This window comes from Coenobita brevimanus, chromosome 64 (assembly GCF_032717465.1).
Source record: "Coenobita brevimanus isolate Jiangsu-jjx chromosome 64, ASM3271746v2, whole genome shotgun sequence".
Taxonomy (NCBI): domain Eukaryota; kingdom Metazoa; phylum Arthropoda; class Malacostraca; order Decapoda; family Coenobitidae; genus Coenobita; species Coenobita brevimanus.
In genome coordinates, this window is record NC_137017.1 from 19,641,688 (window position 1) to 19,659,824 (window position 18,137).

Sequence of the window (18,137 nt, forward strand, 5' to 3'; positions counted from 1 at the left end):
AAGCAGAAGGATTAGTTGTGAGGAAGAGGTCAAGTATGTTGGAGCTCTCTCCAAGGCGGTCAGGGATGCGGGTAGAGTGCTGTACAAGCTGCTCAAGGTCATTAAGGATAGAAAAGATGTAGGCTTGTTCACCAGGTGGATCCGTGAAAGGAGAGGAGAGCCAAAGGTGGTGGTGAACATTGAAATCTCCTAGAATGGAGATTTCAGAGACAGGAGAAATGGATAGAATGTGTTCCATCGTAGAAGTAAGATAGTCGAAGAATTTTTGATAGTCAGTAGAATTAGGGAATAAGTAAACAGCACAGATATATTTAGTCAGAGAATGACAGGAAAGCCGAAGCCAGAGTGTAGAGAATTCAGAAGAATCGAGTTCAGGAACGCAAGAGCAAGATAAGTCGTTGCATATATATACACAACAGCCACCTTTGGCTTTGAAATGAGTATAGAAAAAGTAGGAGGATACAGAAAAGGGTTTGCTGTCAGTTGCCTCAGACAGCTGAGTCTCAGTTAGAAAAAGAAGGTGAGGTTTAGAGGAGGAGAGGTGGTGCTCAACAGAGCGAAAGTTAGAGGAAAGGCCGCGAATGTTGCAGAAATGAAGAAGAAGAGAGTCAGACAGTGGTTCCAGGCACCTCGAGTCGTCACCGGGAGAGGGGCTGATGGTGGGCGCATTTATGGTCCCCCCCCCTGGGGACTCCGAGGCTTGGTGATGAGACTCCATTTTAGTTGAATTTTGAATAGGAAGTGTAGTGTGTACTGTGCATGTAGTCTGGTGTAGATAGTTAGAGAAATTTGTACTGGAGAGCATGCTGGCCTACTCTCTGTGTAACTGAGACATTGAAAAGGTTCAGCAAAGGGGGATGGTCAGGAACTAGTCCTGAGGGCTGATGAAACGGGAGCTCCAGCACTGCCTGTCATCAGCTTTCCATCCACCTCGGGAGTACTGCCCTGCTCGACTGGTGCTACAGTCTACTCCTCCATGCTACAGTCTACTCCTCCATGCTACAGTCTACTCCTCCATGCTACAGTCTACTCCTCCATGCTACAGTCTACTCCTCCATGCTGCGTGGATGATTAATGGTGAACTATTGTAGAGTGGTTGCCACTGGATTCAACACCTTATGTAGTTGGTCTCTTGGTAAAGATGGCGGAGAATGGAAGAGTAAGGTTGAAAAGCGCCTTTTTCCTGTCTGTTTCGGTGGTGAGGGTAACGCCTGGTGGAGGGGTGATGGTGAACCTGTGCAGTACAGCAGCAGTGAACAGGTACAATTCCATCTTGGCCAGACTTTCACCCAGACACTGACGCCGGCCTGTAAATATATTAGAAGTACGAATGTAGTATATAAATATATTAAAAATATGGTAGCACGGATGTAGAATAGCAACAGTACACAGATACAACTTCATCTTGGCTAGACTTCACGCAGATACTGATGCCGGCCTGTAAATATATAAATGATGTGGATGCATAGATGAATTAGCTCGTTGGCGACGAAGACGTTTGGATGACGATGATTACGGTACAGTGTCAACTTTTATATTTACCGATTGCTCCTAAAGGGCCGGCCTAGAATAGCCAATGTCACTGAGTTATTTACTTACTGCATTACTGAGGGTCTGATATGTAATGAGCCTCCTAGAACGAGTGGGATATACATGTGCCTTCCTAGGATCCCCCCCTTGATGATCCCATGAGATTCCTTTGTCTAGTTTCCTTTGGGAGATTTTTTAGGCCATTTCTTTTTTGTTAGACCTTCTTCATGTATCATGTGCGCGTCAGCCAGGCTGGATCTGAGCACCATCATTGCAGACTTTACTGTAATACTTTGAAACTAGGTTTGTCATATGAGCCTTGTGTTTAGAGTATCTAGAAACATTAATTACCATAGATATTATACACTTCACATTGAAAATACAATTAAAACTGAAAATGCAACTAGTTATTAATCTTGCGGATCTCTGGCAGCTTGACCTAGCAAGTAGCAAGCTCACTACCCATCAGTGTTGCTAATTGGGCACTTTTCTTGCAAGATTTAGCCCTTTTCATACAAATCCTCTGTAATGATAAGTATGGAATATATATTTTTGGTAATTTAGTTGTTTCTATTGGTGGGTCCAGGAAGTAACAGGGAAATCAATTCGTTTTAATTTGGGTCAGTTAGATATAGCCTTCATTACCATTGGTGGGTAGCGCAAACGAAGAATGACCTTGCGCAAGCGCAAAGCGCAATCCACAGTTCACTACCTTGCGCAAGCGCAAATGTGCAATCTGACAAATATTTAGCTTGCGCAATGTCGCAAAGCGCAGGCGCAAACCATTTGCATATATTTTTGGGAATTACTGAAAAATATTGAGATATTTAAATAAAACTTACTTTTATTTATTATTATTATTTTCTATTATTTGTAATTTGCACAAGTGCGCAATCTAATATTTAGCTTGTGCAATGTCGCAAAGCGCTAGCGCAAATCTTTTGCATATATTTGTGGGAATTACTGTAAAATATATATTGGTATAATTTAATAAATTACTAAATTAGCAAACTGCCCACCACCCGGGGTGACTGAGGTACAGTAGGTCGTTGTCCGGGAAAAACAGCCTATATTTACCAAGGCACTGGCAAAGATCACGTGATTACTGTATCATCAACTCTCACTCTCTCTCTGACAGAGGAGGGAAGGAATGGAGAATAAGAGAGAGAAGAGGGACGAAGTTTATGCCTTATCTCCTCACTCAAAGGGACGCTCCTTTGCCATTCCCGTATTTATTCTCTCTCTCTCTCTCTGTCTCTCTCTCTCTCTCTCTCTCTCTCTCTCTCTCTCTCTGTCTCTCTCTCTCTCAGAATAATGCTCTTTATCTCTCTCTCTCTCTCTCTTGTCTTGTCAAGACAGTTTATTTAATAATTCAATGTAGATATACAATAGCATATGTAATTCGTTACAAAAAATAAAAAATCATGAAAACAGAGTATTTAAATCAAATATCCACAGCCTAATAAATTATTAGGCTGTGGATATTTGATTTAAATAATATGTTTTAATGGTTTTCGTAAGGAACTGCAGATGCTAATCTTAATAAATAATGTAATGTATATTTATTATTATTTACTAATAATAATAATTTAAAAAAATATTAAAAATACATTATCTCTGTTGAAGCATATTAAGAAATGCTACTACCCCTTTCCCTCCCGCCTACCCCCACCAACCCACCCTCGCGACCCGCCCCAGCCTCCCTCATCCATTGTCCAGCCATGCAGGAAGCTCCCAAGACCACGCTTGTGCACCTGCCTTTTTATGTGCGCAAGCGCAAAATTGCGCATGGTCTCGTGCGGTGCGCAAGGCGCAAACGATATCACCGGAGAGCAAGGGTGCTCAATTGCGCTTTGCGCAAGTGTTTGCGCACCTGCCCAGCACTGTTCAATACACATTTGGCTACTAGATACCACCCATAAGATGGTGTCACCGTGGATCTTACTCACGTACAGTATACTATGTCCATAGTAACTCAGTCAGCCCCAGGACGTCATTACACCCGCACTAGTGAAGCAAGAGCGTGTGTGTGTATGTGTATGTGTAATAGGGTTGGTCAAAAAATTCAAATTCAATGAAACATGGATATTTTGATGCCCAAAACACCATATTCACATAATATAACTATATTATTGAAAATCGGCCAATGCTCCTCCAGCAACTTTATTATATGCTTGCACTGAATGAGTGCAGTAATAATTTAGTGATAATATGAACTTTGGCAGCTTTGACAATGAAGATACTGATTTTGATGGCTTTGTTACTGGTTACACAAACAAGCTGTGCTTGTCAGTTGTTAGTTTCAACTTTCTGCAGTCATGTATACCCCGTGTTGGAATGATGAATACCTGCAGCACGAGGGAAAAGGTCAAAGATTCTGTGTTTGGTTTATCTCGTAGTCTTCCAGTGCATCAGCTACCTACATGCAAAGATGTCATTAGAGAATACTTGGAACACAAAATGACAGATCCATTATCAGGCATGCAAGCGTAGTAGAAATATATAAGAAGGCATTGATTCCTATAATTGACTACAAGAGCATTGTCATCTGTGTGAAACGCTTGATAACAAAGCCTCAGGAGGTAAGAAAATACTCTGCAAACAAGAGGACTTCAAGCACCTACTTGGAGAAGTTGGCCAGCTTTGATGTACTATTTGATATCTGCAGCTGTAAATGCTACAAAAATGTTGATGCTCGAGAGAGGTCTGAGTGTCGTTGTGCCAGGGCTTTCAAGATACCTCCTGAAGAGTGGTCCTATTGGATGGACCAAAACAGTTGTAGGAAAACATACATCGGCAAAGCAGACAAGCAAAAAACAGCAAAAAATGAACTCACCGCAAAGACAATTGAAAAGAAAGCTCTATGAATAATCAGTTCAGGATGCCTCGCATGATGAAAAAGATGCAGGAGCAGCACGCAAGGATGATATTGATGATACTAATTGTGATGTATCAAATGATTAATATTATGATGATGGTACTGAAGAAGTAGAGAGAGGCAAGCAAGGTCAGAAGAGATTGGCATATCCTGAACTATGTCGTGTATTAGACCGATGCCAAATGAGCAACAGAGATATATGCTCCATAGTGAATGCTGCACTGAAGAACATGGGTATTTTTACTGAGGAAAACACGGTTTTAAAAATGGTCAACTAAAAGTCATGGTAAGGGCAAATTCCAAACTGTATGTCTGAGTGTGAACAAAATAATTCGACCAGTTTTGACCTGATTTTAATAAAATATGGTGGATGGGTTGAGGATCATCCAAGGGCTTGACCCTTTGTGAGTAAGAATGATAGATCAAAAGGCAAGTCCACATCTCAAGGTTGACTTTTAAAAAGTTTGCGATATAGAATACTCTTTGTGGCAGAGTGGGGTTAAAACAAAGAAAAAAGAAACTGATATTTGAGAAAGGTTGGCCAAAGTTCAAGACCAAAGAGAAAGGTCATAGTTTTAGGTCACTGTAAAGGAAATTTTGTCAGCTTTTATCTTACTTCTTGGTGGAAGGGTTGAGGGTTAGATAAGAAAGAAGTGACTGGCTTTTGTGGGTAATATGTCAAAGTTCAAAGTCACATTTCAAAGTCAGGTGTTCCGACAGCGGACCAAGTGGACAGCGTGGGTGTTGCCAGGGAGTGTTCTATCTTGTTTTTCATTAATTTTGTTCTTGTTGCTAACAAAGAATTATATGCAGCTTCCAAAGGCCATAACTGGCAAAGGGATTAATGGAAGCCTTGTCCAGCCCTTCCAGTTTGAAAAGCCTATTGTATTGTAAGGTAGAGAGAGAGAGAGAGAGAGAGAGAGAGAGAGAGAGAGATGGATAAAATGGAAAAGTTTCTCATCTGGTCAAAAATCTTAAGCAGGAATAACATGCTGTAGATAACAATATTTAACCCAAGGCATCCCGATAACGTATGGATACATTGCAACGTTTTGTCACAATGAATTCCAATAACATATCCATATGTTTTGCAATTGCAAGGTCCGTCATTTCCAAAATTTTCAAATTTTGCGCATGATTTTTGGTACGTAGATGCGGGACACTTTCCTCTACCTGCCGGCAGGTGGGGACATTGCCTTACCCCTCTTGACCTCCCCTCCCCCCCCTGCACGCCGTTGTCTCAGCAACTCACCTGTTAGCAGTGACCTGGCCAGTAAAGACATGTCGTGCCACAGTACGAAATTCAAGGTGAAAGTGATTCCCCAATCGATGACAATGTGGAGGACAAAGATTATGTGGTGCCAGAGGAAATGAGCTGAAGTGATGATGAGGTAATGTCACCAAGGAAGGTGCGGTATGTTGATGTGTTCAGTGTATGAAACAACACTTATATTGCCTATATTATTGTGTGAAAACCAATATATTCTTGTACTACATATAAATTCGTACCAAACAGACAAATATCTACCTATTCCGAGTGGTTTGCAATAGTTACTGCTACCATAGAAAACGCAGCACCCACAGCGCGGCTCGAGAAAACACGGTACTGGGTGTGCGGACTGTCACCTGTTTAGACCACTTCTACTGTAGGCTCAGGTGAGTATTTTCTCTCTGAATTGCCATCATTTTTCACAAGAAGCAGAACTTTGAGCCACCCCCAAAATCCAAAATCTGCAGGGTTTGGGGAAGGTCAATGGTGAAAAATCTGCTGAGATGCAGCAGTTTAACCTGCCGCATGCCGGCTACTCCAAGCCCTAAGTGTCACCCCCGTGCCGGCCATTTTTTTTTTTTTTCGGCTAAAATGACAGATTTTGATTTGAAAAAAAAACGAATATGACCATAAAAAAACTCACCGGAGGCTTGAAGTGCGATTTTCGTAGTCTCTCCGCCTGCCCACAGGTATTCTCACCAACTTGACTCAGGGAAGGGATAGGAATGGTCTTAACACTTTTCTGTCCACTTCTCACCCATTAAAAAAAAAAAAATCTTATTATTTCATAAAGAAATCGTGTTTTGGGGGGAAAACAAATCACTTACTCATGCAACACTATGTGTATCACTGTGAATGCAGTCTTGCAGTTACGAGAAAATATGCATAACTTGACTTCACAATGTACAGCCGTTTCACTTACAGTAAAATATTTACAACATGCCTTCAGTATATACAGACATTACCAGAGTATTTTTGATCCTCTCACTGTGAATATATCGTCTAACACTTACGAGAACATACGTAAAACTTTGCTGCACAACGTTCAGTCGTTACACTTACGAGAAAATATTTACATGTCATCACTGTATGCAGTACTTATAATAACACTTCCTGAGCATCTTTTTTCGTATTTACAACACTTTTTGAGCGTCTTTTTATCGCTCGTCATTACCACGCTATTGTTTCTCAATAGTTAGCGAGAGTGCGGTACTTTTTGAAGCATGGGTATACGTAAAGTCCTACATCACACTCGGCACACATATACCTTGAGTCCTTCCGCTGAGTACGTGGCCTTACAGTGCTGTTTGCACACACGTGACACCTCCGATGGGGATTCTGACGTGTTGCACTTGAAAGGACGATTTTGGGGAAGTGTCTAGAGGTGAGGTGGAGAGGTGTGGTGGCGGTTTGGCGGTGACAGCAGCACTTCTATCTTCTCCATATTCCCCCACTATCTTCCGCACCAGCTCGCGAATATAGCCCTCAAATGTCTCTTAGATGCCAGTGGTCTGTGCGTTGAGGATAGTGATGTCGAGGAGATGGAAGAATAATTTTTTATACCACTTCATCGTGGGCATGGCACAGTCAACATTGGAAATCATGGCGTCTGATTGATCCACATGTCGCATATTCACGTTGTACGCCAAGACAGGTTCTGTTTTCCAGACGTGGCACCGCCCTTCTGCCCTGTAATATATGATGTCTGTGTGGTGTACAAGGGGCTGATGAACAGACGAGAGGAGGAATACTTTGCGGTTGTGGTGCCATGCTGTTGTGAGGATATTACGTGCTTTGTAAAAAACAAACTCATTTTTCTGAAGCTTCCTCCCCACCTTCACCATTTGCAGACGGTTCTTCTTTACAGTGCCTCACAGACCAGTTTCGTGCAGGTGAAGGTACCTGGCGAGAAAGGGGCTTGTGTACCAATTATCGAGGTATAAGATGTGCCCACGATGAAGGTATTCCCCGATCATCGTTTTTACCACAGCCCCTGAGAGTCCCAAACTTCTGTCTTCTGTGATGTCCGTCTGAACACCTGTGTACAGGACTATGGCATGCACATACCCAGTCTTACAGTCGCACATCACGAAGATTTTGAAGCCAAACCTGTGTCTTTTGCTGGGGATATACTGACAAAAAGCAATATTACCTCTCCATAGCACTAGATTCTCGTCTATGACAAGGTCTCGGTATGGAGAGAAGGAGGTACGGAATTTCTCTCGAAGGTGATCAAAAACCAGACGTATCCTCCTCATCCTGTCTGTGTTGTTTGTGTTAGCAGGGTCAAGGGTGTCAAAAAAATGAAGGCGGCTCAAGATGTACTGAAAACGATTCCTTCCCATCACCTTACTAAAAAATGGTGTCACCATTATTGGATCCACAGTCCAGTTCGAGGGAAGCTGATTTTTTTCAATATCCCCATCAAAAGCACAAGTGCTAGGAACACATACATTTCACCCAGGGTCAAGTCAGGTTCATGCAATCGGCTGTGTTGTGTCTGTGTTGTTCCCCCACATTCAGAATCAGCAAAGGCGTTGGTCAGGGCCACAATCTTCAAAACAAACTCCACATGAAGGTATTTCCTGAAAAAGTCAAGCCTACTGGAGGTACGGTGAAGTTCAGAGACACTACACCCGGCCTCATTTTCGTGGGTGAATGAGTGAATGTGGGGGACAAAGTCACTACCGTCCTCCCACTCCCACGTCGTTTCCTCATCATCATCATCATCGCCTCTGTGTTCTTCGGGCTGTGGGGAAGCAAGGGGAAGTGTAGGGAATGGGGGAAGAGTTTCATGTGAGGTGCTGGGTGTGGGGAAGGCGGGAAGACTTTGTCCTAAGGTGCTGGGCTGAGCTGGGTCACAGGGAGGCAAGGGAGAGTGCGGGCAAGATGAGTCACTCTCCCCCAACGATGGAACTTTCCCAAATCTTCCATGCTTCCTCCTCACACTTTCCTCCTCACGTGGTGAAATCCTTTGCCTCCCCAACCACCCCTCAACTGTAGGACTACCTTCCTCCTCCCTTTCCTCCTCATCGTCGTGATGTGAAAGACGACGACGTGCAGGTGGCCTCCTACCGCGTGTTGCCCTAGTGTAGCCCACATACCTGGATTTTCTAGGTGAGGTAATTTTGTCATCGCTACTACTTTCCTCCTCAGGCTGGATATAGTCCTTATCCTGCGTGTCGTCATCTTCCAGATCACTTGCCCCAGTGTAGGGAATCCTCAGGAGGTCCTGAATCTCCTTGTCAGAGAGACCATGGCGAGACATCACTGCACTGTATGACTGACACAAGCAGAGTGAGGCAGAGCGAGCGTGCGGCGGGAGTGCGTGGGTGTATGGGTCAGGCCGCCTGAGGGCAGATAGAGGAAGGGTTGCCTTACAAGCACACCAATTTTTGCACGCCTAGCTTGAAAATTGCGGTCACAATGAATTGTTGAAATCGAGACCGTTTTAAAACGGCACTGGCATTGAGCGCGCAATTAAGTCAGACCATTTTAAAACAGCACTGGCATGGGGCGGGTTAAGGATAATATTCAGAATAAATCGCTAAGGAAAATGCTTAAGGATTATTCCAAGATAGTGTGTTTCTTATGTGTTAATTATGTAATTATTATGCATTATTAATTATGTATTATGTGTTCATACAAGAAGAAATAAATAAATATAAGGTAGTATTCGCAGGTATAAAATATGCAATACAGGGTGGACAGAGTAATTCATTAATAACAGTCCAGCAGAACTTCACGTGATGGATATCTTACATCTTGTGAGGATAGCTCAGTCTTCTGGTGTTGGTGTGGATGTGACAGTGGGAGAAGAATATGAATACATGGTGAAGGATAAATCAATGATAACACTGCCTGAGACGTCTCCGCAACAGACGATAAATTACCTGGCGGAGTGAAAGAAGACCGTAATATATGGGCACCCATCAAAAATTACTATACTCCTTTTTCTCTAACCTGGCATAAAATTATCATCTTTCCATGATGAGTGATGAGTTACAGCAACAGATTAACAATAGAATATGATGCCAGTTGCGGAGAATGCTATAGAAAGGAGGAAGATCCAAAGTGTCTTTTTATGCCACTGAGCTTCGTGAAATTACCTACAAATGTATGAAAAGGGGCACCTTATAATGAAAAAAATGGTAATATCCTGAACAAACAAGTATTTGATCCACAGAGTTGTCACTTACCTATGGAGAAGGGCAAGTATCCTTCCTTCTTGGAAATGAACTTGCCGTGGTCGTCAAGGAAGTGCTCAGGGTAAAAGTCATAGGGCTTCTCAAAATACTTCTTGTTGTAGTGGCAGCTCTCTTGGTAGGCCCCGCCCACAGTGCCCTGCGGACAACAGTGCAGTTATTAAATTCAGATTTACCAGTTCAGCCCAGGGATGGGCCTACTGCCTGCTTTGTCTCTAAGCCACTCAAATCTAAGGGTGTCACTCATTTTAATTTCTATCCACCAGCTCCGTGCTGCACCACCTGTATAGGCTTTGCCATACTGTAATACTAAATCCGTTGTGTGATTATCGTGTTTAAAGCCTCCAGATTCATACAGTAATTATAAAAATGTATCGTGTACATGTCATTAAAAACAATGCTATAGAGACAAGCAAATGAATTTAAACAAATGAGAATATATATATATATATATATATATATATATATATATATATTTTTAGATGGTTGACTTTGGATATCCCACATCAGGCAGTGCATCTCTCTCTCTCTCTCTCTCTCTCTTAGTTCGATTTTAGAAGTGAATGGGGAGACATTAACTGCTCCTCATCCTCCCTCTCAGCATCCCCTCATCCTACCCTGTTAATGACATACAACTTCTTGAAATAAATATTCATATGTCATTTAGTTGTGACATTTGGAGGGTCTGTTTGAGTTCGTGTTGCTTTGGAGATTCTTTTGCACCTGATCCTTAGTGATTTATTCTGCAAGGATGGTATTTAGCGTCGGATTCTGAGTTACTTTGTGGCTTGCATAAAACTTGCTATTTAGTGTTTTCTTCTGCAAAGGTGGGCTTCGGACTCGTATTTTCAGTTACTAAGCTTTCAGAGCAACTGCTTTTTATTTATTTATTTATTTTTTTTTAGAGGTGGGATTCGAAGCCTGTTCTGGGTTGCTTTGATGATTTGTAACATTTGATTATTAGCAAAATATTGTGGATGGATGGAACGGTCATAGTCTATACTGTTTTGGATGATGCTGGAACACCTACACTTTTGTGCTTAATGCTGCAGGGTTCGATTCATATTTCTAAGTTGCATTAGAGATCTTAACACCTGCTGTTTAATGCTTTGTTGAGGAGGGATGAAATTCAGAGTCGTATTTAGAGTTATTTTACGTTATTGAGAGTTATTATTTTGAGTCGTACTTTGAGTTATTTTGCAAACTGTAACATTTGCTTTTTAGCGATTTGTTGTGTATGTTTCATCTTACCATCTTCATGTAGGTTACTTATATGGTTTTAATATCGACACACTTTGCATCAATAACATCCAACATATTGAGGCGTAAAGCTCAGAGTGAAGAAGAGATGTTAGGATATAACCGACCATTTAGAATTACTGTCTGTCTGTTTGTCTTTCTATCTGTCTGCCTGTCTATCTATCGCTAGACGCCTTAATCTCGTAATGGGTGGACACAAACGAATCGCCTTCATGTCACTCTGTCCTCTACCATTCGGGTGCCCTCCCTCCAACTCACACAGCCCTCTCGTATATCTCTCATCCTCCAAACCCCTCTCTCATATTTCTCTAATCTTAAATCTACCTCTTTCATGTTTCATCCTGAATCTCCCTCTCTAATATATGTCTCATCCTCTATGCCCTTCTCATATCTCTCATCTTCTACCCCCGCTGTCATATATCTCTCATCCTCCACCTTTCTTTCATCTCTGTTCCTCTACCCCCTTCTCATATACCTCTCATCCATACCCTCTCATAAATCTCATCCTCTATCCCCTTCTCATATATCTCTCACCCTCCGACCCTCTCGTATCTCTCTCATCCTCGGTCTCCCCCCCTCCCTCCTGCTCCCTTCACCGTCACTAACATACACTCTCCCAGAAATATGACATAGACATATTTAAAATCGGTTCCCTATCGCAACTTAGATTTGTTATTAGGGAAAAACTAGAGCTGCAGTATATTCCTTATTCTCCTCCCTTTTTTCTCTCAGCAAACCATTTGTCAATAGTGAGAAACTTAATAATCGGCACAGAACCCTGGATTACCTCCCTTCCCAAATGCTTTCTTATTCCTGTGCCTTTTTTCATCACTTGTTTCTGCACTCTTTCCATCCCTGCATCTTAAGTCATTTTAGAATAGTTTTTTTTTTTCTAATTTATGATGTTTTTTATGAAAGCTAGCTACAAATACACATTACTTAGTCTGTGACATGACCTTTACCTGTAAGACTGTCGTTCCTGCGATTACTGGTAGTATACTGTATATACGCAAAATGTTCATGTGGAATGGGGCAACACAAATCCGAGGAGTTTCATATATTCTAAGAAGAGATCTGAGTGCAAGAAAAAAAATACTGAACTAAGGTACTGCAGTTCGAATACTGCTCCGAGTATGAAAATAAACATCCCGGTTGTTAAGAAACTTTTGGGTGTATAAGACGCCTCTGTATGTCTTTTCGTTTTTGAGTTATGACTGGAGATGAAAGAAGAGAGAACGAACATGACAATTTTTCGACGAGGGTTAGCGGGGCTTTGCGAGTAGCTGTGCACTTGAATATACTGAAGATCTTTGAGTCTGTATGCTTAAATCTGGGTGTCACCAGTGTTTTGATGCGCGTTCCTCTTACCTTAATTAAAAGACACTATTTTCAAACTACCTCATCCCTACAGCATAATCGGTACCACTGTTACAGATACTGTGACCTGCCAGTGTGGTGCCTGTAGTTCCCAATTCCAGTCTGTCTCTCACTCACTCACATCTCTTTTATCACTATTCGCTCGTATTCTCTCTTTGACTCAATCTGGCTTCCCATCACTCTGATTCTAACTCACGTTTCTGGTGTTGTAGCCTGTCAGTGTACTGTCTTAATTGACTTTCTCACGCTCATCCTTTTTGCCACAGCCTCCAATATTCTCACACTAACTCATTCTCAGACTGACACCCACCTTCATTTACACTCCTACTCTCACCCAACTTTGGGATGTTGTAGTTTGCCAGTGTTTCCATAGTGACCCTCTTACACTCTCACACCCACTCACTCTGACTTCCATCACCTCTACCACCGAATTTAATGATGCTGGTGTCTGCTCATGCTCTCACTCTGGCTCTCACTCTTATCCTCAGTCACATACTAACTCTCTCTCACTTTGACTCACACTCTAACTCAAACTCACTCTCACACTAGCGCACGCAACATTCTAACTCACTCTCACTCACTCAAAAGGGGGGGAGGGTAAGTGGGTTTTTAATTATGGAATTAGTGTTGAAGGTTTTACTTTTTTCTGGCTTACGACGCCAATCCTCAGAAAACGAGAAATTTTTAAACTTTCACTAAAACAGTACTTAGCACGAAATAATCACTCATGAATGCCGAATTAATAAATACTGTCGGCCTCTAGAAAAAGAGCCTGCTCCTGATAATTATTAAGTCACCCAGGAACTTAATAAAATTAAACCAGGCTCTTGCTTTCGCCTCTCCTAGCTTGCGCGAACGGTTTATAATGAATTAATATGAAAGAACCGGCTTAACTACCAAACGTGACTAAGAAAAGTATGTGAGCTGCGATCAAAGTAAAGTAAGAACAATTTGTAAAAGTGAATCACGATTTTACATTAAACGACCTTAGAAGAACAGCTCCAAATTTATTGTTTACAACAAAATGGCTGACATTAAAATTTCTTCAGCTGATGTATTTTCTGCCATCACAGGCCTTAATACTAATAACGCATATGGGCCTGATGGAGTCCCTCCTTTTGTTCTCAAGAGCTGTGCTTCTGTGCTTACACCCTGTCTAGGCAAACTCTTTCGCCTTTGTCTATCAACTTGTACCTTTCTTTCTTGCTGGAAGTTTGCTCTCATTCAGCCAGTCCCAAAGAAGGGTGACCATTCCCAACCCTTTAACTATCGTCCAATTGCTTTAACATTCTGTATCTCAAAAGTTTTTGAGTCTGTTCTTAATAGAAAAATTTTAAAGCATCTTTCCTATCACAACCATCTTTCTGATCGTCAGTATGGGTTCCGTCAGGGACGCTCCACGGGCGATCTTCTCACCTACCTTTCAGACTCCTGGTCATCCTCCTTTCCGGACTTTGGCGAAAGCTTTGCCATTGCACTTGACATCTCAAAGGCTTTTGATCGAGTCTGGCATAAATCTTTAATTTCTAAACTGCCCTCATACGGTTTCTATCCTTCTATCTGTGCCTTCATCTCTAGCTTCCTTTCTGGTCGTTCTATAGCCACTGTTGTAGATGGTCATCGTTCTTCTCCTAGATCTATTAACAGTGGTGTTCCTCAGGGCTCTGTCCTATCACCAACTCTCTTCCTTTTATTCATCAGTGACTTTCTAAGCTGTACATCTAACCCTGTCCACTCATACGCTGATGACTCCACCCTTCACCTTTCCATTCGATTCCCACAACGTCCATCTCAGCAGTTACTTCAACAAACAAATGATGAGGCTATGGCACACCTAATGTCTGACTTGGCTTGTATCTCTAACTGGGATAAAAATAATCTGGTTGTTTTTAATACATCAAAGACTCAGTTTTTGCACCTACCAACCCGACAAAATCTTCCACACGTGTACCCACTAATGTTTAATAATATTCATCTTAATCCTGCATCATCCTTGAACATGCTTGGGGTTTCATTTACTCGGGACTTATCTTGGAAAGAACATATTACATCTCTTGTAAAATCTGCTTCCAAGAGATTGGGTGGGTTAAGCTGACTCTGCTTCTTCTTTACCCCTGCACAATTGTTGACTCTATACAGGGGTTCTATCCGCCCTGCGTGGAGTCCAACTCTCATGTGTGGGGAGGCTCCCCACATACAGCTCTTCTGAATAGGGTGGAGTCAAAGGCTTTTTGTCTCATTAACTCTCCTCCTCTTACTGACTCCCTTCAACCTCTGTCTCTTCGCCGCACTGTTGCATCTTTATCTCTTTTCTATCGCTACTTCAATGGTTACTGCTCCTCTTAATTGTCTGCACGCATTCCTCCACCTCTACGACGGGCGTGTAGCACCCGTCTGGCAGCAAACTTTCATCCCTTTTCTGTCCAACTCTCTAATGCAAGAGTTAACCGTTACTCCCAGTCCTTCATTTATGCAACAGGCCAACTCTGGAACTGTCTCCCTCTGTCTGTATTTCCTGCTTCCTATGATCTCCAGTCTTTCAAACACAGTGTGTCCAGGCATCTCGAAATGATCAGATCTTGAATTTGGCTGTCTCTTGTATTTTGTTTTTCTCTTGGAAGGAACAGTTTTGTGGGCTTGTTGCCTTTGGCTCCTTCTTCTTCGCATTAAAAAAAAAAGAATCACATCTTTTACACGTTTCTGCCCGGAATCATGCTAAGTCTGTTCTTTGCTCTGCTAAAAATAATTTCATCCGTACTAAATGCTCTCGACTCTCCAACTCGAATTCTTCCCATTCCTTCTGGCACCTTGCCAAATACCTTTCTAAGAACTTTACCTCATTATCCTGCCCTCCTCTTTTTACTCTGATGGCTCTATAACTATTTCTTCTACTGACAAAGTAGATCTCTTTGCTCAGACTTTCTCCTCCAATTCCACCTTAGATGATTCCGGTGCTGTTCCTCCATCACTTCCCCCCTCTGTCTTCCTCATGGCTGACATTAAAATTTCTTCAGCTGATGTATTTTCTGCCATCACAGGCCTCAATAAAATAGAGCATGTGAGCCTGATGGAGCCCCTTCTGTTGTTCTCAAGAACTGTGCTTCTGTGCTTACACCCTGCCTAGGCAAACACTTCCGCCTTTGTCTATCAACTTGTACCTTTCCTTCTTGCTGGAAGTTTGCCGTCATTCAGCCAGTCCCAGTGAAGGGTGACCATTCCCAACCCTCTGTCGTCCAATTGCTTTAACATCCTGTATCTCAAAAGTTTTAGAGTCAATTCTTAATAGAAAAATTTTTGAAGCATCTTTCCTATCACAACCTTCTTTCTGATCGTCAGTATGGGTTCCATCAGGGACGCTCCACTGGCAATCTTCTCACCCACCTTTGAGACTCCTGGTCATCCTCGTTTCGGGACTTTGGTGAAAGCTTTGCCATTGCACTTGACATCTCCAAGGCTTTTTATCGAGTCTGGCATAAATCTTTAATTTCCAAACTGCCGTCTTACAGTTTTATCCTTCTATATGTGCCTTCATCTCTAGCTTCCTTTCTGGTCGTTCTATAGCCACTGTTGTAGATGGTCATCGTTCTTCTCCTAGATCTATTAACAGTGGTGTTCCTCAGGGCTCTGTCCTATCACCAACTCTCTTCCTTTTATTCATCAGTTACCTTCTAAGCTGTACATCTAACCCAATCCACTCATACGCTGGTGACTCCATCCTTCACCTTACTATTCGGTTCCCCCAACGTCCATCTCAGCAGTTACTTCAATAAACAAGTGATGAGGCTATGGCACACCTAATATCTGACTTGGCTCGTATCTCTGACTTGGGTAAAAATAATCTGGTTGTTTTTAATGCATCAAAGACTCTGTTTTTACACCTATGAACCCAACAAAATCTTCCACAGGTATATCCTTGAACATGCTTGGGGTTTCATTTACTTCGGATTTATCTTGGAAAGATCATATTACATTTCTTGTAAAATGTGCTTCCAAGAGATTAAGTGTTCTAAGCCGACTCCGTACCTTCTTTACCCCTGCATAATTGTTGACTCCATACAGGGGTTTTATCCGCCCCTGTGTGGAGTACAACTCCCATGTGTGGAAAGGCTCCCCACATACAGCTCTTCTCAATAGGGTGGAGTCTAAAGCTTTTCATCTCATTAACTCTCCTCCTCTTACTGACTGCCTTCAACCTCTGTCTCTTCGCCGCATTGTTGCATCTTTATCTCCTTTCTACCGCTACTTCAATGATCACTGCTTCTCTGAAATGTCTCCAGGCATTCCTCCACCTCTACAACGGTAGCATCCGTCTAGCATCCGTCTAGCAGCAAACTCTCATCCCTTTTCTGTCCAACTCTTTTATGCAAGAGTTAACCGTTACTCCCAGTCCTTCATTTATGCAACAGGTCAACTCTGGAACTGTTTCCCTCTGTCTGTATTTCCTGCTTCCTATGATCTCCAGTCTTTCAAATGCAGTGTGTCCAGTTATCTCGAAATGATCGGATCTTGAATATGGCTCTCTCTTGTATTTAGTTTTTCTCTTGGAAGGAAGAATAATTGCGGGCCCGCGGCCTTTGGTTCCTTCTTCCTCGCATTAAAAAACAAAATATCAGTAAAGATGATGGGATGCGATTTATAACAATATAAGCGCTTTCCGAGGGTAAATTGGGCCATAAAATTATTTTCCTTTCCACGCGAGCAGAGCCAGCCTGAACAAGGTTTTGGTTCTGTGCACAGAACCTACTTATTGAAAACTAATGGTGCCCGAGAGGGTAAATCTTGCATTAACAGTCTTAGTGGTACTGAGACTAGCAAGTGACATATGACCTTTCCTACAAATAGTAATAATATTTCTTGATGCGAGCTACAGTTACCAAAAGTTTTTTTTACAATTGTACAGTTGTGGCTTGTGTTACTGCAGCAGCCGAAGTCTGAGTAGCAACGTCTATGGCGCAACTATTTTTGATGCCATTAACGTTCCCCATAAGAAGGTCAAACAGAGGTTCTGGCATGACATCTGCTATTGTTGAACCTGTGTAAAAAGGAGATACTACGGCGATACGTGCCTCAGGAAATAATGTCACTGATCCATCAAAAGTCCAACTTGGATCTGTCTACCTGTGTATTCCTTGGGCCAAACTAGACTCTGCCTTACGGAGCAACTTGAGGAACCATTGTATCTCAAGACATTCACGGAAACACTTCTCACAAACCCTGGCTGAACAAGGAAGGCACTTTTAACTGTGGAAGGTTCTGGGGATGTAGCGGCTAGTCATTGATGAGACTGCAAGACAAACAAGGCAGCAAACATGGCCCCCTGAGAACTAGATAACTGGGAGGTTGTACTCATCATCTGAGGCATTGGAACATTGTCCACCTATAGAGGAGAGCTGACTGTCTGAGTGGGACTACTTATTTGTGAGGGGAGGGCTTGTGCTGCTAGGGACGGCACCACCATAAAATTGTTGAGGAATGTAGGCATCATTTGCCTCCTACCTCCAAAACACTAGAGTTGGTGTTGAAGGTGACTACCCTGACTTATGTGTAGCTTATTATTTTTGTGGTCACTTTTGTAATGCTACTGGTCAGGGTATTTATTGTGTTTCTTCCAGACAAG

The 18,137-nt window shown here is 42.3% G+C and overlaps 1 protein-coding gene across 1 annotated transcript in view; it reads right to left on the reverse strand.

The window, feature by feature from the left end:
* Positions 1–1,116: 1,116 nt before the first annotated feature.
* LOC145404700 (cytochrome P450 2L1-like) overlaps positions 1,117–18,137 on the reverse strand; it is a 37,365-nt gene continuing 20,344 nt past the window's right edge. Inside the window, exons 8-9 of the mRNA XM_080276251.1 lie at positions 9,878–10,022; positions 1,117–1,307 (exon numbers count right to left, since the gene is read on the reverse strand). Of these exons, the coding sequence (XP_080132377.1) occupies positions 1,117–1,307; positions 9,878–10,022 (336 nt within the window). The remainder of the gene's footprint in view (positions 1,308–9,877; positions 10,023–18,137) is intronic.